The sequence below is a fragment of the Fringilla coelebs genome (genome assembly GCF_963513975.1).
Source record: "Fringilla coelebs genome assembly, chromosome: 1".
In the NCBI taxonomy this organism is placed as follows: domain Eukaryota; kingdom Metazoa; phylum Chordata; class Aves; order Passeriformes; family Fringillidae; genus Fringilla; species Fringilla coelebs.
Window position 1 is genome coordinate 144293650 of NC_140028.1, and position 24653 is coordinate 144318302.

Here is a 24653-nt window from a genome sequence, read left to right on the forward strand (position 1 = left end):
CCCCATATCATGTCTTTCTTTCATAAATCTACCCAAGTTTGCCCTTCTTTCAAACCCTCCTTCTTTTTGGAGGGAACTACATTTTCCCATTTTTTATTTTACCACATGAAGTGGAATAGGGGGAGGGAGCAAGCACTTACTACCATGCTTTAGTTGCCTTGGAAAATGAAATAATATGTGACATATACACTTCTGCAAGCATTTATTGTGCTCCTGCGATGTCCTCCCTCCATGAAGAACATAATTAATTATTATCTGAACATTATAAAAGTTCTGTTGAAGGGGTAGAGAAATATGATTTTCATCATTTTGCTAATCCTGGGTAAGGTACAGCGCACCTAAGTCACCTAGCGACCTGTCATGAGAGTAAGTTAAATACAGTCCACATTTGTAGTGGACACACTCGTAGTTTAGACCAGAAAACTCCATGAGTTTTGCCTAAACAGATCTGTAGCTCAGGCTAAATAGATCCCCCAATGCCTCAGTCTGACAAGGATGGCAGAGCAGACACCACTCATGAGCAGCACCAAGTCGGACAGGAGGTGGAAGGCAGACTTGAAGTGCTGCCCCTTTGTGGTTGGGGTGCTCCTCTGAAAGCAAGGAAAAACTTCATCATCCTCCACACTGAGTCAAACCCATGCTTTTCCTTACCCCATCTTGTCCTCCTTACCTCCACTACTTGTCAGCACATGAAATAGTCTTGAAACTGGAAGTCCTCTTCAGCCTTCTTGTTAATGCTGCCTGTCTCTTGCTGACTAATAGAGAGAGACCTCTCTGGAGTGAAGGTTTGCACTGTTGTGGCTATAGTGACTGGGGAAACTTCATCTCTGTTCCCTTGATTATTTTTTTACTTTTATTGCCAGACTGTTAAATGTAAAGTGCAGAAGGGGTGTCAAGAGTGAAGTCCATAGCCCTAATATGAGCCAGGCAGTTCAACTGCCATTTGCTTTTTGGCGCCCCAGTCCTGCATTTCTTAATCTAAAACTATTTTTATTTTACCCCTGCTCAGGAGTAAGTTATCAGCATCAGTCAGAAAAACTGACTGTTGGTTTTCTCCCAGATCACATGGCATATTAAGAATTGATTCCTGAATCTCAGTCTTGAGGACATGATAAATCTTTGCATGTCTAATCAGCAACACTTGCTTCTCTCTTCCAGTTTTGGAATCAGCAAAAGAAATACAGAATACTGTCAGTTGACTGTTTCCCCTGTAAAAAGAATTAGTCATCAGTAGTCTCCAAGGGCAAATCCCAGTAACAGGAGACCATGTCCCCACAGCTGAATGAGTCTTCCAGCAAAATCAGTGTTCCAAGCCCATGGGCTGAGTAGGAACAACTGTACCAAACCCCTGCCTGCTCTAAATGCTGGTTTCTGTTCTCCCAGTTCAGCACGTTTTGTGAGTGCTGAAATTAATTTACAGACTAAATTATTCTTCTGCATTTTGTTCTGTGCAGGCACAGGGCTTTCAAGCAGTTGTGATTCCCAAGTTTTATTTTCTTTGCCTGGAATGGGACTTCCTGCATGTCTAATCAGTTCTCACCTTCAGAAAGAAGAGCAGATGAAAACCAACAGAAAGCAATTCAATGTGTAAAATATGCATATTTTAATTTAATAAAGGAAAAACAGCAAGGGAGACATAGGCACAGAACAGTAGCCCCTAGAGCTCTAGTAACTTGTCAAGCCATGAGAAATAAATATAGCATTAGAAATTCCATAAGCGTTCAGTGAAGGAGTCTGCTTTTACCACGCTCCCTCTAATTATGGCTCTGGTTGGAGAATGTACTTAGAAATGGTCCCTTAAAATTTGTATCCCCTTATTGTTTAGTTTCCACATTTTCAATACTAAAGGAAAAGCTAATTTCTCATGATTTTGGTGGACTTTTGCTCCTTAATGTGGTTTTGTAAGCAGTGCAACTCTAAACAGAGCTCATATTTAAATTATTTAACAACAAGGCTTGTTAGGACTCTTCTGAGAAGAATAAGAGCAGTTTATGTCTCTATGAGAAAGCAGAAAGAGAAATTATTGCAACACATTCAGACATCTTGAATTTGCCTTCCCGTATGACTTCCAAACAAGTGTTGCTAAAACAGCAGGGGACACAATACAGCTGTGTATTTATATATGATCCTCTCTGAAGACATTTTTCCAGCTGCAGTCAGATACTTTTTTAATGAAATACAGATTGCTGACCATTAATCTTCCAACCTACAGATTTGCTTAACTGGCAGGCACAGTTGTGATTTTGCAAATGGCCATTCTCACCTTGCCAGATTTGACCCATTTCATATTAAAATGATCTCATTTGCAAACAAAATATTTCACAAAAAAAAAAAGTTTGTATGACTTTCTGACTGGCATGCATTGTAAAGCTCTAGTTGGTAACAAAAATCTAAATTCAACCCAATTTTTTTCCTTCAGTTAAAAGATCCTCTTTTTTTAAAAAAAACTTGAAAGACATCACAGTTGAGTTAGTTATTTTCACAATATGTAATGGGATTAATGTTATCTGAAGCAGTCAGGGTTAGCACCTTGCTTTGTTTTTTTAGGAGTCCTGTTTATTCATGTTGAGTTTTGATTATCCTCAGAAATTCTTTGGGTTCTCTTTGCTGGTTCATCTGCTTTTCCTAGTCTTTGCATTCACCAGTTATACCAGTTGTATGGGAAGCCTAAAAGACAGAAAAGGTAAATTCTGTATTTTGCTGGAGGTCTCTCCCAGAGAGCAGCTGGTGTGATTTGCAGGTTATATTTAGTGAACTGGCTGGATTTAACTGATTATCCCATCTATTTTCTACTTTTAAATCATTGCATTTTAGAAACTTCTCCATTAAATGAAGAGTGTCTGGGCAGAGCTCCTATCTTGTCATTTTCCCATCACGAAAATGACAGAAATGGCTGAAAAAGGAGTTTGGGGAGAATCATTTATTATAAAAAGAAGCTTCAAAGTGATGAAGTGTCTGAAAAAGAAAAGGGGGTTCATATTAACCATTTTATTTACAAGCTAGTAAACAAGGACATTTTAAAGTATAAGCTATCAAAAACTGATGTTTTATCAGATTTATGGCATTGTTGTAACACTGGTTCTGCTGTTTGTGACTGTCTTTCTCATTACATGAAAAACCAATTCTGTGCTCCTTTTCAAGTAATTCTTCCTAAATATAATTCATCCCAATGTGGAAGCCCTTTATATGGGGCTGGCAATGCTGGATAACCACAGCATGAGGTCTCTACACTTGGTGGATTTCATCAACAGGGAATTCTGAGGATCACAAATGCTCTGCTCATTTTGGGTTGCAGGATTCAGCCTTTAATTTGCAGCAAATGGCACAGGATGGTGTTATTCTTGCCCAAGAAGTGTCCTGAGAATGATGCATACAGCAGAACCTCATTAAAGATCATTAACATGTTACCCTCTAGGCCTACAGGCTGAAGGTGGACATGTCACACAAAATCATGCAGTGTCCTCCCTTTTCAGCAAAGAAAGGCTCTGCAGTGAGCTCCTGTACAGAACTCAGGCTTTATTGCTCCCATCCACAGGACTCCAGTCAACATTTCTTTTTCTACTGGAAGTATTACCATGAATTACAACCATGAGCATGCCTGTGCTAAATGATTTAAATATAATTAGTTTTATATATTGCAAATATATACTTGTGTATATTATGTGATGTGTATATATATAAATATATTTAGTTTTTGTAGAAACTTAGAGTCTAAGGCTTAATTTTGCTGGGCTCTACATAAAAAGAAAAGCCTCTTCCCTGAGGACCTGATGTCCTCTTTATTCTTTTATCACATTGTGCAAGCATACAAAGTTCAGAAATGTGTGAATTACTGCATATTTGAACTTCTTCCTCCATTCTCCAAGGCCAGTTCAAATGTCCCTGTGGCACCCACAGGCACTTCTGCAGAGGCTGTGCTGGGATTGTGCAGACCAGGTGTGGGCTACCTGTTCTTTCTTTACCAAGACACATTTTTGGGGCCTCTTTGTAGTTTATGGGTGTGCCTGGACACTGAGCAGTCCTGGGAGATGAAGCATCTGAACCCCCAACCCCCCACCCTCAATTGCTTAAAGATGGGGAGGTGAACAGATGACAGTGTAAAACTCTGTGAACTGCCTTTGACTCATCCTGCTTTCAAGTTATTTGGAAATATATGGTAATAAATATCAGACTGATGGTTTAATATTTAAATTAGCATGAAACAATGAAAATGCTGTAGTCCTCCAGTCACAGGTGGTGAGCCTTAGTGAAAATCCCATCTCCATAGTAAGCACAGGAGATGCAGGGACAGTTGCTTGTAACAGGAATGAAGCCACTAGATTGTATTGCCTTCTTGATTTAGTAGATTTGACTTCTACTTTTCACACAATGACCTAAAAGAAATACTACACCCCAGAGTAACTTTGAAATTGTTTGTTTAAATTAACTTTCATTTGGATTTATGCTTAATGAAATCTTCGGAGATGCAGGCAGCCCCTCTCTAATGAAATGCTCTGTCTTTGAACCAATGAACAGGGTTGCCAAACTGTAAGGATTCCTCTCTAAATGAGTGGGCTTTTATAATGTTACACTTGGGTGGCACAAGCAGAGTGCTCGATGATTAGTTTATGGTCTAGATCATTGTATTTTTATTACGCTCATAAAAACTGTGTTTCTCCTCATTTTCGTAATGGCTTCAATGAGCTTCTATACCTTCTAGAGGCACATTAAATCGTTGTGTGATGAAAGTGCTGATTTAGTGGGGCTAGTTTTAAAGTAAGATGCATGTTTTGAATTCTTATCTTAGTCTGATTGCTGGCTGAAAAAGGTGAAACTGTTTTAGAATGAAAGAAATCTGTATCATCTTCCTTACATATAAAGAAGGTTTCCAGCTGTGGCCTGAAACAAATGTAGTACAAAAAAGATACAAATGATAAATATACATCTGTCTGTAAAGTGTCTATAATTTTAAAGTATGTTTAAATGGTTTTGTGGCATTGTGAGATTTTAAAGTGAGGTGGAGGAAATTACAGACATTTTTATTTAAAAAACCTTTTTTAAGGGGTTAAAAGAAAAAAAAAAAGACTAAATTCCAGTGTAATTTTTTTATCCCACTTCTTTTCAAAATGATAAATAACCCTATTCTGTGTAAACCCTAAATTTATTTCTCTAAATAATTCTCTGCTGGTTTTAAAAGTAGTTTTAATTATGTTGTAAAATGAAAAAAGGGAAGAAAAATGTTATTTGTTTCTCTATATGCAAGCTATTCTTAAAAGAGAAGACAACATCATTATCCATGAATGGGAAACCTTTTTATTTGATATGTAATTTAAAAAATAATCCTTGAATTGAATGTATCATCTCATCTTTGCACAGTTTAGACAAAGGCCTTTTTTGTTGACAAAATTTACATGTCAATACAGTTGCTTATAAATATTTCTGTGAAATAAACATAACCCTTCACAAAAAGAGCAGTTTACTCTTCATTTAGTAATTTTATATGCTAGCAAAAAGACAATGAAAGTTGTATGCAAATATAACATCAATGTACAGCATAATAATAACAGTTTTTAGTGATTATACTGCTTGGTATTAATTCATAGGAGCCTTTTTGTTCAGTCATGGGCTGTGTTTGGAACAGAGATATGCCAGACCAGAGCATCTCTGCTTGTTTGCTGTTTGTGAGAGACATCCACAAATCCTTTAGTTGAGGATGTGCTTGAATCTTGTATCCTACTCTGTGGCTGGTCTAAATTATTAAGTGATGATGCTGACAGTGAAGATACTCTGTTTTCCTCTGTTGCTGTACCTGTGCTCTGTGAGTGCACTGTCTGCAGCACAGGTTGGATTTTCATTCTACCTCCAGGAAAAAAAAAAAGGGGGGGGAGAAAAGGGGAAAACAGAACTAGAAAAGAGAAAGAAGAAGGGGAGGGAAAAAAAAAAGAAAAATAAAATAGAAAAGAGGGAAAGAGGAAGGAAAATAAAAAGAAATTTTTTTTTAAAGGAAAAAGGAAGAAAGGAGACAAAGGAAAGCTGGAAGGAAGGAAAGAAAGAAGGAAAAAGAAAGTAATGCACATTTGCAACGAATCTTTTATAAATGTGCATTTGGAGGCATGGCTTCTCCATCCAAAATGTTCCTGGAAAAACAGATTTGCTTTGAATTTTCCCTGCCTTTCTTCATTACTGTTGTTCAGATGCAACTTTTATGATTGTTTCAGCAATGCAGTGCTTTAATGGCTTCAGCTACTTGGCGAAGTGAAAAAAGGCATGGGGTTGAGAACACAAACAGGTTTCAGTACATGTGACTTTAGTAGGTCTGTGCTGCTCCAGTGTTAAATATCAAATCTTAAAAAGATGGGTGTTCTGCAAGCACCATTCAGTGTTCCTTGAGTGGATCTAAAAGTTTGCCAGAAAAGCAGTTGAACATGGTACCGGGAGCAAGGAGAGATTTTGGGGATGACCTGAATTGAAATCGCAGGAAATTCTTTAATATTTCATGGACGCCTGCAAAATATGGTGCCAGTTTATTCAGGGATTTGAAAGCAGCTGCAGAGTAAAAGTGTCTAATGAAAATGAAATAAATTTCCTGTGAATGGAATAAATTTTGATTGTGTGTCTGAGTGCAGTAATTATACATGTCACGCAGTAATTAGGCAGTCACAATGTGGCCACGGTGTCTTTCTTTGTCTGCAGATGGTCTGGGAGAACGGCTGTGTCGTTATTGTCATGCTGACACCCCTCGTGGAAAACGGAGTCAAGCAGTGCTACCACTATTGGCCGGACGAAGGGTCAAACCTCTACCACATCTACGAGGTACCTGCACAGAATTTCTGGTTGCAAACATGACAGTAAGTGCTGATTCCACCCAGGGCAGAAGGATGCTGGAGATTCTCTAACCCGGAGGTCGAGCTGCGGACTCTGGAATACTCCTGGTGTGCCTTCGGGTAGTTCTGCGTTTGCAAAAAAAAAATTGGAGTGCAGCTTTAACAGCAAGGTGGTTTCCACCGAGTAAAGTATAGTAAATAATGAGTGAAATATTGCAGTATTGAAAAGGACAACAATGTTTGCATTTTGAATGGTTTTGCAAGTGGTTGATATATGAAAGCGTGTATTTTATGTTTTATAGGAAAATAGTATTTTTAGAACTAGTGGATTTTGCCTTAGGATAGCCATATGTAAATCTTTGTAGAAAAACTTCTATATTGCTGTACTAATTAATCCTATCTATTTTTATCTCATCCCTCAGTCACAACAACAAATATATATTTTTATTTCCTGCTTTGCATTTCTAGTCCAAAATATCACATCACGAGTTATGTTGCAATGCAACATTGACAATGACTGTCAGATTTTTCCAGTGGTCCAGCTGTGTAGAGGAAGAAAATAATACCACAATGCCAATTACAAAGAAATGTGGAGAAACTGTGAAGAAATGCTGGTTTTTAAACTAAAATGGGAATAAAATCATTTTCTGAAAAGATGAGCTCTGCAAATAAGCTGCATTTTTTAATGCTTATTTTTCTTCATAGCAAAAGGAACTGAATTTTTACTTCTCATGTGAATTCAACTCAGATTTTTAAGATCTCTGAGAGTGGGCTGGGCAATGCATTTGTGGACATTTCTGAAAAGAAAGGAACTGCCAGTCTAACACATTTTCAATACAAAATATCTTTTGTGTTCACATAATGTTATAAAGATTTAATTCAGTGAAATTTTTTTTGCATTAAAATTGTCAAGATTTTTCTTATGTTTTCAATGGAAGAGCAATGACAGCTAACCCCTTTCTGACAGCTACATTGATTGCTAAATGATTTTTTTTTTCCCCTCCATACTGGCCAATTTGCTAATAAAAATAACATTTTCATGCAATTCCTTCATCCCAGAAAACTTACACGTGCAATCCCGGAAACGTGACTTGCAACCAGAATTGCTGATCTCCGTTCGTTCCTTCCTGTGGGTGTGTAGGTAAATCTTGTCTCTGAGCACATCTGGTGCGAGGATTTCCTCGTGAGGAGCTTCTACCTGAAGAACCTGCAGACCAACGAGACCCGCACAGTGACCCAGTTCCACTTCCTCAGCTGGAACGACCAGAGGGCTCCTGCCTCCACCAGATCCCTTCTGGATTTCCGCAGGTAAAGCACAAAGTATGGCGCTTCTTCTAAGATGATACGGGTCTGAGGAACTAGTGCTTTTTTTTTTCCTTTAAAGATTTTTGGGTTGAAAGGGGGCTCCTCAGCCTGTGATGCCACAATGCTAAACTAAGAGAAATATCTTCAGTAGGTTGATGTTTTTAGTGTTGCCTTACACAGAGATGTTGCCCGGGTTTAAGACATATTCATTTCACATTTAGAGATCAATACCTTTCCTCCCTTTATATAATCTCAGTGCTTCTGTATTTCTTTGTTTTTCAAGTATTTATTCATTTCTGCAACTTCCAGGCTTTTTGTGTGGCTCACCCAAGATACTTATATCAGGACTCTCACAAGTAAATTAGGAAGTGTGAGCTTTAAAAAAAGAATCACAATGGAGTGGCGATAGCTATGTGATGCTGTATGGTGATAGCATCATTCCCATGGTACCATTTGCTCATAAGGATCCAACAGCGAGGTCTGCAGACCTTTGGCTGCAGGAAGGTGGAAGCTTGAGGAAGCAGATGAAAATGTTGACAAAGCTTACCCTTTGGAACTTTAAAGAAAGTCAGCGTGGCTTTAAAATACAAATATACAAAGGCAAAAGCTGTGAAAGTCCTTACCACCTTCTCTAATGTTTTCTGTGCCTATCTAAATTTTAATTTGAAAATTAAAGCCATGCATGATAAATACTGGAGCGAAATAATCTTCATTTGATTGCAAACCATGCCCAGTGCATCACGTGTAGGTGTTAGCGTGTACCAGCTAATCCACAGCGACGCGCTTATGACTAATGAAAAGAATCTCCAGGAGGTTTGGGGAGTTGGTGCTCCATCCACCAGCGGCCTGTGGGATCACATGTTGTTCTCTCTGCTCTACAATATTATCTACAACCCCCCAAAGTGATTATGCAGGGCTCAGCGCTCAAAAGATCCAAACTTGTTTCTTTCAAGGAGTGCTGGGAGCTCCGACTGATGCCAGTCAAAGTTGGGCATCTGCACCCGAGGGGAGGAGCTGGCATACAGCCAACAGGAGCTGGTTGCACAGTTGTCTGTTGGCAAAATTCTACCCTTAAAAATTTAGGGCTAAATGCCACCCTTCATCTACTCAGTATTCTTGTACATATTGCAAGGCTTTTCAAAGCAGAGAGACATCTCACACGGTGCAGGTCATGTAATGGAGTGCAGCTGCTCTGAGTCACTTGGAGCTATGGCTAGGTGAGGATGTAAGGATATACTATAGAGTCACAACACAAAAGCAGTAGTGGAGCAAGGAAGCACAGCCATGGGATGGAGTTGAAATTGTAATTGAATTTTCAAGGTTTTCTTCTCTGGGTTCAGCTTTAATATGATTTTTATAGGTTGATTTCCCTTTGCTTGTGGTACCAGGGAAGTTGCCTGTAGTGAATTTTTGTAGTGAGAATTGTGACTCGGTCCCGTTAAGCCATGTGAGGCTGCAGCACAGAGCCGGTGCAGCGTCCAGCTTTGCTCTTTTCAAAGTTTGTGGGAAATCTGCTAGCAATTCTAACTGGAACATAAATGAGCCTGTACAGCCAGGACATCTGAAGCTCAGAGCACCTCGCCTCTGACTTGTTTCAGTAAGGATTGAGGTCCCTGCGTGAGCTGCAGGATTAGATCTACAGTAAGTCACAGTTCACACCGCCAGGAAAGCGCCTCTTAGAGTGACATTGTGTAAGGGTTAAATAGCCGTGTGGAAGAAGTGTTGTGCAATACTTTGAAAAAGAAAAATGATTACTAGATGAGAAAAGTAGCAGAGCTGCCATTCTTTGTATTTTAAGCCAGTATGGGAATGAACCTGTTAAGATTTAATTGAATTCTGAGTGTTCATTTCACATGTATTCACAGTCCAGTGTAGGGTACTGTAATCATTTGCTACGTGCAGATTTTGTACAATGAACTCATAGTACTGAATGCATAGTAAAATTCCGCCTGAAAAGGAATTTTGGCATGCACAATAGCCTGGTCTATGAATCTCAGTTTTCTTGGTCATCTGATCTTCGGGTTGTTTTTTTCTTTTTCGTTCTTTTTTAATGACAAAAAAACTAATGCACTATCGCTGAAATAATTTATTTGGAATTCATTTATACAATACATGTTTTGCACCTGAAGCTTTCTATTGAAAGTACAGACTCTGCTGGATTACATCAGCTGAGTCATAAAGCCCCCAGAAAAATGTCTGACAGTGCTACCATACTCTTAGTAGGGTAGTGCTAGGAAGGGGCTGCTCTCATTTCTTTTAATCTTATCTATGTTTTTATGTGCATTCAGTGTGTTTGTATATATATATGGATATGTGTGTATATTTATATATTCACATACATATATGAAATTAAGCATATACATAACCAACCCTCTATTTTTTTATAATTCATCACCAAGAAAAATTGGATTCCCAAAATTACCTTGCCCAGAGTCTGTGGAAATATGGACCTAAACATTTTTATTGAAGTAAATTTTGCAAGTCTCTTTGAAAAGTGAAAGCTTACATTTCTCTTATTCCGTATCAGACAGTGATTTAGATGATTTTGCATCTAGCAGATACATTAAACCTTGCTGAATAATCTATCATACTTCCATAATGTAGGAATCAATTGCCAAAAAGAGATTATTCTATATACTTTACAAATCTGTACAAAAGACAGTCCCTGAGAGGTGAGGCTACTACGGAAAACACTGGTCAGTTTTAAATGCTTCTGGAGTCCGAATTTCATTTTGAACAATAGACCAATCATTATTGCTCTGGACTAGCTTGTTAGTCATGCACTGATATGTGTCATTAAATATTTCTTAAGCCCAGAGGGAGCACATTTACACTTTAAAGAGGGACTGCTAAGCTAAAAGATAATTAGCATCACATGTGAGGGCTTTGCTTAAAATATATATCTATTATGCTATCACTTCTCGCTGTGTGCAATGGCATTTACTAACACTGCTCACTTTAAAAATGGACAAATTCTTATTTTGCCAGCTAATTAGCGGTTGCCAGTGTCATTTTTGTGATGTTGCAGCTAGTAATATGAGCCCAGTTGCATAGTCACAAAAGTGATCATTGGAAACTGTGACTCTGCTGCAGGGACAATGTGGGAAACCCCTTTTCTGAGCCTCTAACGACCTCTGACCTTTGCTTGCTGATGGTTTGCATGATGATTTCTTTTTCACTCAATGAGCCAAGGGTTGGTTTGTATTACTAATCATTCTTTCTAAGTTAATTCTTCCTGTATATGTATATATATATATAATATATATTTTCTTCAACATTCAAGAACTTTGCTTACTGATGAATTTTCAACTCACTCTCATTAGCCAGAACTAAGAATGAAATGAGATGTTGCTGCACTTCTAAATATTTTCATAAGCTATATATAGACAAAGCTATGAACCAGCTGGATTGAAACCCTTTGTTTTAATGTGTTTTCTGAAATGTGTGATAATGAAAATGTTTGAAACGCCTTCAATAAAACTGACAAACATAAGGTGTCTTTCCCTAACATGTGTCTCTGGCTGTCTGATTTACTGAGAGGTCTGATAGATTTAGATGAAGTTTGCCATTGAAATTATATTAGGACTTTGGTAGATGGCTAGTCACAACATGCAAATATCATGTTAGTGGTGCCACGCAAGGAACAAAGGAACCACACAAGCAGAAAGAGAAACGGTAAATACCCCTCTGTAGTGATTAGCTTTTATTTAATACTTGAAATGGAAAAACAACTCTGCACTAATGCACTTGATGGGGGTGGGGGGAGAGTGACCAGCTGCAAGTTGGGGAATGCAGGCTGACTGTATCTGATGTTGGTACAGACATTTCAAATATAATTTACTGTACAATTAAAAAAAAAAAAGCACCCAAGCAGGCTTTATATCATATTATATCATATAGAAGGAGCTGATCCTCAGGATATGACCATCAGGAATTGAACGGTTCATTCCTGTGAAAACTCTGCTGCAGCCTAATTTGTTAAAGTTTTGTTTGGTAGTGGCTGCATATAGATATATTTATGGACATATAAATGGTCCATTTAACTTCTGAGGTCGTGTGCTTCTCAATGACTTACCACTCATTTAATAAGAACTTTGTTCTACTGCATTAATTACTTATATCCAGGGAATATAAATAGAGACAGAATGTCTCTGCAAGTATGATTTACATAAGTAAGCAAGAGAGTAAGAATTGTGAAAAGTCCCTGAATTCAAATGTTTAAAGGGAATCCCAACAAGAACTTAATATTGTTCTCAAGTTTGGTTAGAATCTTAAGTAACAAAGATAAGAATGTGAAAACACGGTTTCATGGGATATCACCAATACCTGCATAGCCTGTTTGGGTTGAGTTCCAGGTATCCCAACACCCTGTCAGAAGTTTAGGCATCTCCAGGCTATACTGTAAGCAGTGTTTAAAGATATGTGCATGTTTTCACAGCACAGATGTTAGTGAATAGATGAACAGCCAAGAACTAAATGATTCAGTAGGTTAGTTATGCTTTAAAATTCATAATAACATCACACCACTGTTAAATTTTAGCAGCTCCCTTTAGTTCAGTTATCAGGATCCTGTGTAACACTTACCCTGAGCTGGGGACTGTTAGAGCACCCCTTGGAATGATTTTGCCCTATGAAATGATTTTATAGGAGACCTTCTAGCTCCAGTCAACTCAAACTCATCAAGTAATTTGAATGAAAGGTTTTGATTTCTTGAAGCAATGCTTTCCCATTTTAGCCTTTATTCATCTTGCCTCATTAACATATATGTGCATATTTTATGGATTTTTGGCCTGTAACATTCTTGACATGCAAAATATATCCTAGAGCAAAAGAGAGGGCTTGGGATTTTGGTGTTTGTAAGGCAATTTAAATAGATTTAAACCAATTTTGTGGGCTCTATTCTTAGACTGAGTATCTTGGTTTGCTTCAGCACTAGTTAATTCCTTCATTGAATTTACACATCAGCTGACCTGTTCTGTGGTCGTACTTCTATTGATTGATTTCACATATATTCTCTTGCCACTGAAAATTTTTAACCAGGAAGCTGTCGAAGACAACAATGTGTAAATATGAAATATATAACACTTTTGCAATAGAACTAAAGCAGTAGAACCAAAGCTTACTGATGGGTTTAGTTATTTTTACTATGATAAAATTATAGTTTAGAATTTTTAAGTGTTTCAGGAGATTTGGCATTTGCCTTTCTGTGAAGAAGTGGTGTTACAGATCAGCACACATTGTACAAAGCGTAGTGGAATAGCCTTTTTTAATTTTGTATTCAGTTTGATGACCCTTGATATTTCCTTGAGCAAGCAAGTTTGCCTCAAAATCAAGGCATCTCAAGATAATCTTAGTTTTGGGGCTAAGAAATAAACCACTTGAGAAAATAGCTCATTTGTTTTGTCCAGACAACAGTAATAATGGAATGTTTTCTGGGATTTCTTGGGCAGCAAACCAGAATCAAACCTTAAAGAAGATTATCTACCTAATTGCTTGTTATATTAGGAAACTATCAACCTGAGTATTCCTTCAAAGACAGTAATATTTGCATTTTCTTATTGCTTATTTTTGACAGTTGGCAAAAGAAACAGTACATAATTTGCTTAATTAATTTCTTGTGTCTGTTTTATTTCAGAAAAGTAAACAAGTGCTACAGGGGTCGCTCTTGTCCAGTAGTTGTTCATTGCAGGCAAGTACAATTTCTAAAATAGCTTTAGAGAGATCTGTATGTGTAAGAATTTAATATAGTACAAATAAAGTGGGCAAATTAAAGCTTTAGATGAATCACTAAACAGTGAGGTAGGTTAAAAGTTTTAAGTATAATTCAATTGAGTTTTAATGCTATTTAATACTTAGGATCTGTTTTCATCATAAAATTATCCTTCCATATGATTTTTTAGATGTTGAGCCATGACTTAAGAATGTATGGCCACACCTCCTAGTATAAGTAGCACTTCAATTTCTTACATCTCCTTCAAAATTAAAGATGTTCTTTGCATGCCCTCCCAATTTAGTCTGTTTTATTTTGTTAACACTCAATTATTTTTTATTTCTTCTTATACTTGTTTTTAGCAATCAAGGTAAGAAGAGAGCAATGTCTGGGAGTGGAAACCTGCCCAGAGATTGAGTAATTCTTTAAGCACAGAGCATTTTTAGGCCTGACAATGTGATAGAGGCGCACAAAAGCTGTCAGGCAGTTCAGTGGAAAAGTTTACCATAATAACATTAATGTTGGGTTTTGCATTTGGGGGTTCTGACTTATTTATCAAAAATATCCTTGTAGATAATGAAGACAGAAAAAGAGCCCTGCTAAGAGGCAGGATGTTTGCCATGTGTCACTTCATTTGGGATGGGAGTGGGGAGGGAGGGGATGTGTTTCTCACGTGTGGCTCAGGCGAGTGAGGATGCAAGGAGCTGAATGCTCCAGAGGGGGCTGCTCTGCATTGCCTTCAGGAAACGTGAGAAAGGAACAATTTGATGCACAATGAACAGCCTTCAAATTTCTTGCTATTTCCTTACTATGATGGATGGAAATATCTACCATGGGCTCAGGAGTTTTTGTTTTTATTGGGCCTTATTGCTGTCTTGTCTCTCATTATTCAGCTTAACTAATAAGATTGTGTCTTTGTTCCCTTCATAGACAGAGGAAAAAAAATTATTACCACTAGCTCCTTTTCTCTAAACAGTGGTCTAGTAACTGAAAGAAAAAAATCTCTGTCTACAGAAATTAAGTTTCATAGCCTGACTGTAAACAGAATGCAATAACATGCTTCATGCTGTTCTATTATTTTTTTCTTTCATTAATTCTTTTACACAAATTGAGCTATCAATAAAAATAATGGCTTAATTAATAAAACTACATACTAGCCTAATGGGTCACACATGCACCTTTGTAAAAATTTTGGGGAGGGAAAGAAAAAAAGCTTTTGCTTAAAGTCTTAATTATGTTTGCTAACAGCAGCTCTAAAAGAGCATCACGCTGGCAATTACACGTTGCTCTCTGAAAGGGACACAAGCTGCATTCAGATTAGGGAGCTTTGCCCCTCCCGAGGCTTGGTCTCACATCTCTGAGGAAGGAAGGGCTGTGGATACACAAAAGTTAAAGGCATTTCTTAAAATTACAAGATAATATTTCTCTCTGGTCATTATTTCTTGGGAAGAATTAAAGGGAAAGGTACAGAGAAAAAACAAACCACTCATATATAATGAAGAAAGATTGCGGTCCTCGGTAATTAAATATTTGTTCTTGAGCAGATCTCGGCATTCCCTCTGACCACTGTGCTCAAATGCAGTCTGCAGCATTTTTGACTGTTCTGGGTAATGTTCTAGTCAAAGTTGCTCTGAGTTCTTCATCTCATATATAAGTGACTGTAAGGTCATTATATGTGCACTTTTTTAATAGAAATGGTATCCTGGTTTAGGGTTTTCCACTGTTGTTTAAAATGTTCCTCTTGCATAAACACAACTTGGCTTAAAAAAATCAAAACAAAGCCCCGTTATCCATGCAGGGTAGTAGTTAATCTTCCACAACCAGCTTGTGTTTATTCAGTGCAAGCTTTCTCTCCTCTCTCAGTAGCCTCCTTTAACCCCTCATTCTCTCCTCTCCCACCATGTGTAACACTGTAACATTAAGGGCAGGTACCTTCATGTTGAGTCTAGATGTACACTGATAGGCTTTATTTTTTCTTTTTCCTTTTCTGTTGGCAGCGATGGCGCGGGAAGAAGCGGAACCTACATTCTAATTGACATGGTTCTCAATAAAATGGCCAAAGGTGAGAATCGAAAGGCTTGTTACTTCCTCAGTACTGAAATATGTGCTTGTGTTGCCATGACAACAGTGGGGGAGCAATATTCACAGAAAATCTGAGAATAAATTAGAGGCAAATTGTACTCTTTCCTGAATGTTCTGTAGTTTTTATTTTCATACCGAGCGCAAATGCTTTGTGAATGAGAGGTGTGTTTTTACTGCGGAGAAGAATTTGAATTTTTAAATTTATCATTTAAAATAGTTATTACAGTTTTTACAAGAGATGCCTTGGGGCTGTACAGCCCTAGTTTAGTGGTTACAGGAGCTAGGTCCTGGGCTGTGTCATGGCTGTTGCCCACATGGGTGTTACCTGCCCCACCGTGACACTCAGATGGGATTATTTTCCTTTTTGGAGCTGCCCATTGCCACCAACACGTGTAGAAGTGGTGGTGCCAGACAGGACCTCATGTCTGGCACAGATTTCTTTCTTACAAGGAAAAAGACTGTAGTGAACAGTCCAGAGAACTGAAAATAAATCTCCATTGCCAGTTCTGGCACTATCTATTCGATATTGAACAATGTATTTAACTTTTCTGTTTCTTAGAAGTCTCATCTGTGATATGTAATTTTATGACATGGGAAATAATTTGTCAACTAAATGTAAACTTGTTTGTTAAAATGAACAATCTATAGATTCTCTAGAGATTGGGACCATTCCTTTTTTTTTTTTCTTGATTGGTAAATTGTTCATGGTGGGAAGTACTTGAGATACTTGGAAATAGTCTTTGTTAGAACTGAACAAATTTTTAATGCTGATGCTGTCTTCAGAAGGGTGGAGGGTGAGAGTGAGCATGTAGACCTGACCAAATAAACAAAAAGAAATTTGCCTTTATTGATTCTTAACCTGAGTTTTTAAGCCGCATCTGGCATTATGCACGCACATGTATTTAATGAAAAAGCATTAGGTGTAAAAACATACTAATTTATAGAGAGAAACAATATTTAGTTCTTTGAATTCTAATCACTTTACAGCGTTTGTTTAATATCTTCTAACATAGCCATATTTTTACATGTAGTTTAAAAATACTCTCCATGCTTTGCAGTCATCTGCTGCTGCATCCTGACTATTCCAGTCCTCTGGACATGGTGGTATCCGGTCCCTTTAGAAAGAAGATTTTAGCTTTTCTTTTTTTTTCTCTCCAGATTTTTTAACATGTCTCATCAAACATGGACTGAATTTTCTGCCCGCAAGCATCATGTGGAACTTGCCACTGATGCTAAAAGAAGTTGTATGTTTGCCTTCTCCTTTGCGCTGTACTGAAAATAAATTTTTCAGTGGGATGAGATTAGTTTTTCATGCTCGTTGGAAAATAGGTTTTTACTCTGTGAAGGAATATGGAGATATTTCCAATGCTTGTTACTTGCCACGTGACAACCTAGACTTTAAAAATAGAAGCAATGGTGCATCGTAAAATTAATGTGGACCTTTGTTAAGTGTTTGTTCACTCATTTCGGCTATCAGCAGTGAGAAGCCATAATGAAAACTAGATTTAAAGTATACGCAATTTATTGGCATATAGAAGTAAATGAGGAGTATTTTCTAGCTCGAGGCTTTCAGCCACTTAAGGGAGGGTTGACTTTGTTGTAAAAGCACTGAAGAATGCCATTTATTGACTCCATTGTACCATGTAATGTCAAATTCCATTTTAAGTGTGGGCTTAGCGCTGCACAATGCCAGACAAGTCATGTGAAACTGGCCAGAGAAAGGCGTCACAGGGCTTTTTGGAGATCGGTCACCCCCATTTTGTTCTTGACCTGCTCCCCTCTGCCCGTGGGGGTGTGCGACGCAAAATCCCCTGACCTGGTGCTTTGGCTGGAGTTTAAATGAAAGATCAAAGGGCAGAGCGGGCATCTCAGCCCTGCTGAGGTGGGCCTTTCCCAGGCTGTCACACTGTGCGGCCGCCAAAGGTTTTGTTCGGGCGGGAGCCGCGGCCCAGCCTGTGCGGCCGGGGCCCTCTTTGTCTGGCCTGAGAAGCTGGAGGCCCAGGTTGAGGATCCAATGTTCATCAAATGATCAAAGGCCTGAAGCCCTGGACATGAAATCTTTCTTTCCATTTCCTTTTCTTAGAGAATGAATTGCACGAGTGGCAAAGAATGCCCTTTCCAAAGCTTTTATGTGCAGTGCGAGGGCTAACTTCAGAGTCCTTCAGCGCTGAACATAAAAATGTAAGTGCACTTTCAATCTGGGCCCAGCTGCAGGGCCAGCATCGAGGAACCCTTCTTTCAAAAAGGCTTTTAAGGATTAAGGCCTTCAGTCTTTCAAAAAAAAAAAAAAAAAAGGCAAAAAAAAAACCCCAACCAAAAAAAAAAACCACCACGGACTTTTAAGAATAAACTTAGAATAATTTGAGTTTCTTGTTCCATGGTCTGGTTTATTAGAAAGTAGACAATAATGCATTTTTAAATCAAAGTAAATAGAGGAGTACTTAGTTTCAGCGGGAAAGTAGAAAGCAATCAATAATTACCTTGGCTCTTTAGTGGGGTCTTTAATAGGTTAGGCAAAGGAGCTCCTTTTTCATGTAATGATTTACTTCCCTGCATTCTCTTAGACAGTTAACTGTAAATGCCTTTGTCATTTACAATTTCTTCTACTGCTCATTGAATTAGTGCTCACACTTAGTCTATTAAACGCGTTATAAATTCATATCTTCTACTACCCTGCTGTCGCCAACCCTCATATTATTTTAGATGCTGAAAACCACCAACAAGGAACCTGTTCCTAAAACCTAGAGCAGGGAAAAAGAAATCAAGTTGGGGAGGATTTTGTGTTTGACATGTGCCACATCAATTTGACGGCCCCAACCCCTTTGAGGAAGGGAATTTTGAGGAATGAAAATTTAAAGAAGCAAAGCATCTCAGCTCAGGGCACTTGCAGGACGGTAAAAGTTGGTAACGAGGGCAGAAATTCTCCCATGGTGCACTCGTGGGGTGAATTGAGCTGGTGGAAGAATGTGCAGGAGCTCATAGGGGCACTGAGACAGATTTGCTGCTGGGGGAGGTTCTTAATGAATTTCACTGTCCTTGGTGCAGTAAATGCAATGACTGCATCTGTGCTCCTATTGCCAACATCCACATGAAATAATCTGAGATACTGGAATAGATAGAGAGCAGCAGTGTCTATCCTGTGCTATCATTCCTGTGTCATATCAGCTGGAAGTTTCAATGCAAAGTAGGTCCTTTTGTTTCATTGTTCCAATAATTAATGTAGCTATTTATCATGTAGTCTGTTGCTATAATTTTTTTCTTCCTAGCTTCATATGCTGTTGCCTTGAAAGTTTCAATGAGTTGATCCTTGAGGTCCCATTCCAACCTGGTGTTCTGTGATATGCAGAGACCATGATCCTATATCCATCAAGGCAATAAGAAAAATGAAATGGCATTGAATCTGGCCTTACAGTAATATATTTTAATCCTATTTAACAAGTTTCAACTATGGTACCTATTTAACTAAGATAACTATTTGTACATGGGTGTTAAAGTTTTAATACCATTGGCAAATCACCTCTCATTTCAATGACAGCCATCTTAGGACAAGCTTTAATTTTGAGTTAAAAGCTGAGAAATTATTTCGTTCAGCCCATGTGCATTTTCATGATTTAAATAAATACAGAAAATGATAATGGATTGTTTTTGTAGATAATGCTTGCTGGATTTTTCATAGGGACTGTTTCTCTGAGGCTGATTTCTGCTGAGAATTTCAACATTCCTGATGTATTTACAAGTTTTATCCTTTGTTACTAGGGAAGATAAGATGATTTAGATTTAGTCTACTTGATAGTTCTTCCTCACCTCAAACTCACAGTAATGCTGAGCTGATCAGATTTTTTTTCTTTTTGTGTGATCTAGAGAAAAGTTGAGAATTTTCTCATTTCATGTCTTTCCCACAGGCTTATTGTAGTGACTAAAAGTGTGATATATTGCAAGACATTTTTATTGAGTGTTTTTGGCACACAAACACACACACACACACAAAAAAAAAATTAAAAAAAAAAAAAAAAAAAAGGAGAGATTATGAGGCTCTCCACTTTCATTTTTCTGAACTGTGAGGCTTGGATAGTGTAGATAATAGTTTGATTTTTAGATATTCATCCAGCCAGCAGCTGCTTAGGGTTTGCTGACCATCCATTTTCTTGTGTTTGAACTAGCTGAAACGAGATGAGTCAAAGGGAAGGCGAATATGAATTTTAAAATCCTTTTAAAGTATTGATTTCCAAATTCTAAAACCCAGCAAAAAAAGATTTGATTTAGCAAAGCCGAACCAACGGTTTATTCTCTTGCATTCAAAAGCTTGGATTATAATTGATGAGCACACACACTCTGGCCAGGGCTGGCTGTGGAGGTTATCTCCCCAAGTCCTTTCCTTGCCCCTGCTACCCTATTGTCTGAGGGTCTTGTGAGTCAGCTCCTGAGCAGATGCAGTTTATACCGTGACATTTTAAGGCAAAACAAAAGATTCCTTAATTCGCCTTCTGACTCATCGTGATCAAATTATTTGGGCTAATCTGAACCCTTGCTGAGGTTTTGCTTATCTGCTGTTTGGATTTAACAATCATAATGAAGTTGTGGGGTTAGCTCCTCTCTGAAAGGATTTTATGAAAGGAAATGCTTGCCCATACTCGTGTTAAAATGGATTCAATCTGCTTATTGTTGAGTCCTTATGCAAAGTCTGAGAAAATTCTATTGTTCTGTTGTTCTGATACAAGTCTAGAGCTGACTATTTCTGACATGCTTTTGGTGAATGAGGGAATATTTCCTCAGCCCAGCATCAAGCTTCTCCCATGAAAACAAAATTTAACATACTGCTTTCCTTCAGAGGTTCAGAGAATATATAGTGTAAATGGAAGATTTCTTTTTGACTTTTTTTTTTTAAGGTAATAATGGTTAGAGGGTCAAAAAGTGGGATTAGAAATAGGTGGTATTCTGGAAAAAAATTTGCAGCAGAAAAACTCAGGACTTAAAAAAAAAATTGCTTTTAGGGTCTATGTTTGAATTAATTACATGGCTGGTCTTTGAGATTTGGGTGAGACAGATTATTATCTGTAGGAACACAGAAGAAAAAATACAGAGCCAAAAAATTGGGGTTTGTTTTGTTTACCTTTGTGCTGTCCACAAGACTGCCTCAGTTCTCTGCAGCAGGAATGCCAGCCATGTAAATGTGAAATGCTGCAGTTTCAGTTTCCAAAGGAAGTTGCTCGTGTCCATGTAAACATATCGTATGTTATAAGGCTGGTTTTTCCAATGAGCTGCATTTATGTATTGTAACTTTTATGTAATGAGTTACCCTGGAAACACAATTAGGCAAATAGTGCTCGTTCTTGCAGCCTTTCCCAGCAGATAATTAATCACTATGAGAGCTGGGCCCCCAGCTACATGCACAAGTGTATAGGGAATGTATAGGATAGTTTTTCACGGTCCAGCCTGAGGTGCTCAGCAAACTCTTACTATTTAGAAAAAGCCATTTAAAATAGTGTTTATTTCCTTTGAAAAAACACATTTGGACATCTGATGCTTTCAAGCTTTTTGCATGTTATTGCCTGTATGGAGTCACCAAGTAATAGTTCACAAAAGGAAGATTAAAATGTAGCATGTTCTACAAGCTTCTGTTCTGAAATGAATTAGTGACCATGGGGAAAGTATTCTTGGTTGATGTTTCCCACTGTATGTTGTATGGTCTGTATTTTTAGATGGTTTCCTTTACAGAATATAAAGATTTCAAACAAAAAGCAAACATGATATTGATACAATATCATGTATTTCTTTAGCTTTTTTTTTTTAATATAGATATATAATTTATTGCTCAGGGATTATCCTAAAAGAGCCATATTTCTTGGGTTACTTGCTATTCTGAGGATTTTATTGGAAACGACTTGGGAGTAGGAAAGTATGGTAGAAAGCAATCCTAATTATCCAGGGTTAGGGGCAAATGAATTGTGAAGAAAGACTGATCAGGCATGGGCTATTCCCTGGGAGAGGGAGCACGAAGGGGGGTCCCCATAGAGTGCTGGAAGACCCTGAAAGAAATGTATTGATGTCAGTGAGCAGCTTGAGATAGTGACTAATTTGAAAACAAGAGGTCATTGACTGAAACTAAGGAGGAGACAAGCAGATAAGAAATTTGTGTGGCGTTTTTCCCACCATGGGTAGGTTAGAATATGGAAAAGTGAAAAAGCTGGGTCATAGAAGTACTGTGCTGCTGCTTTGAAAGCAGCTGGGCACATGTTTGGGAAAGGAAGTTTATATGCAGAGAGTAAAACCATTTCTTTTTCAGTAGCTAATCTCATGCAGTGGAGGAGCGTTCAATTGACCAGTGGTGGTCTTCTGGCTGTAAAAGGTACAGTTTGGTGGCTAAAGTGTAGTTATTCCACAGTTTCTAGAGCTGGACCAATTTAGTCACTTTTAAGGATAAACTCTGTTTAAAGAGTGAATCCATAACAGTTGCATCTTTTATTCAGGTCACTCCATGTACTGTCTTGTGAGAGCTTTACCACCTACGTGCAACGTAAAATGAAACTAATGTGAAATGTAGTTCTTACAATTTAATAGATTTCTGTAGGCGAGCTACTTCTGTGTCTCCTGGAAAGAAAATGCATATTTTCCAAAGGGGACTTCAAGATTTTTTTAAGGCCAAGTGAGGCATGTTTTCATAAATGTCATTTTTGCAATAAGCATCTTAACTTTGTTCGTGTTTGATTCATCACGAGGAGATCAAATGCCTTTCAGGTAATGTACCAAGAGTTTCTGGAAGAGACACTAAAAGCAGCAAATTGTGTAAAATTTCATGGGAGCTGATCCTGGGGAACATCTATTAGCAGGAAGTAACAGCACATTCACAATACTTGCTCTGTATGTGCTTTGTGTATATGTGTGTGCCTGCACATGCACATGTAGGTTGAATTTAGATGCATGCACTGGTATTTTCTACAGTGACAATAGGTGATCATGGGATATTTTACCCCATATGGAATAAAACTCACTAGCACCCATTTCTATAGCAGTTCTTATGTAGTAATTTAGGCATATTCATTTTACTTTTAACTTCTGGGGAGGGTGGAGGAAATCTAATTGTAAAAGAGAAACAATTCCTATCGTGTATAGAATGTGATGTGACAATTCTCACACACAGTGGAAGTGAGGAAGGATTGGTCCTCAAATTAGCATCCATTTGCATTCAGTTACAGTGAGTGGTTTCTGCATGTTTTTTTCTGCATTGACAAAGGATATTAACTTAAAAGCTGACATGTCAGCAGTGAATTTCTATCCCTGCAAGGCTGTTAAAATCAGTGTAAAACTCTTAGAAGCATTATTTTCCTGTTTAATTTTTTAAAATATTAGATTGTGCCTGTGTCTTCCATCTGCAGTATCACCTTCCTTTGGATTGTGTACTGACAAAGCCATATCACATTTGTACATTTATTACACGTACTCTTAAAGTAATAATACAAAATGTGTAAACAGTAACACATTATGTAATGCATATATGTAATGTATACTCTGTGTGTGCATGACTGTCACAATAATTTTAATTACTTCACTTTTATTACTTTAAGCACTCCCTTCTCCTCTTACATGCTTGCTTTGCCTATTGGGTACTTCTGTTGAAGTTGTTTTTGTTTGGTTTTCTTTTTAATAAAGGTAATGAAATTTCAGTTTGGGTTGTTAGGTGCACAGAAGCACAAACGTATTTTGTCTGAAATTACAGACAGTTCACTGACTCAGGTATAGGCTAGGTCCATCCCTAGCTACACACACATGCACACAGATTTTGTTCATCTCTGAGAGTGAATAAGCTTATAATGAAAATGCCAACCTGAATGCATTAATCTTTTTTGTTATCTTTAAAAGTGTACCCCTCACCAGGATTTTGCTGACGCTTTTATCTTTCCATGAAAAGTGTCAAATGATCCTCCTGGCCAAGAGCAGAGCTACGGCAGCAGACATCTGGATAGCTACAAATGAAAATTGCTTTTATTTTTGTAGTTTCTAGCTGATGGTCAGGACTCTTTTTTTATCTCTAATACTTACAAGCATTTTTTATTTAGTGTGCAGGAAATTTGAAGGAAGAAAATACTGTTGTTTCTTTGCAGCAGAGCACTGTGCAAACAGCAGTTACTCATAGGACACCTTTTTCACTTCCATGGCCTTCACTACACTGTACTGCTGGTTTATCTTTTTATTGTGGTTCTACGTTGCCTTTTTTCTGTCATTTCCCTCAAAGTCACCAAATGTGGAGGTAAGGGAAATAGGGAAGGCTACAGACACAAAGCACAGATCTCAAACACTGTAAGCTTTAGCAGATTCTAGCATTCGTGAGGCCAGAAGTGAAGAGCAGAAACTCAGCTCTTTTCAGCCCAGGTTCATTCCAGCTAACTTTAGGCACATAAAACATCCAGTGTTAAGCATCTCACCTAACCTAGTTGTCTGGGTCTCCTCTGTCATCAAGGAGAACGATACACACCTCTGGAGGATAATTCTCAGGCAAATGAATTGCCCATCAGAGCTTACCCTCTCTCTCTTAGCTGTTGAGAGAGGAGATGACTAACTCCAATTCCAACTTCAAGGATGGCTGGAGTAGATGAGATGAGGTTGGGCCTTTGAGACTAAGCTAGTTAGTAAATATTACCGGTTTGCTATTAAAACTAATGGTCAGTGAAGAAGTGGTGTTACACTCCCCCTAGTTATGACCCTTTTCTCTTTAATCAGATTGAGTTTGCCCCTCATATGGTGTGATTAAATGTTTT

The 24653-nt window shown here is 38.0% G+C and overlaps 1 protein-coding gene across 1 annotated transcript in view; it reads left to right on the forward strand.

Annotated features, from left to right (window-relative positions):
* Positions 1-24653, forward strand: part of PTPRN2 (protein tyrosine phosphatase receptor type N2) — a gene marked incomplete at both ends in the record, with an annotated part of 628010 nt that overhangs the window by 591304 nt on the left and 12053 nt on the right. Inside the window, 4 exons of the mRNA XM_084216229.1 lie at positions 6673-6792; positions 7945-8111; positions 13744-13797; positions 15816-15880. Coding sequence (XP_084072355.1) covers positions 6673-6792; positions 7945-8111; positions 13744-13797; positions 15816-15880 — 406 coding nt within the window. The remainder of the gene's footprint in view (positions 1-6672; positions 6793-7944; positions 8112-13743; positions 13798-15815; positions 15881-24653) is intronic.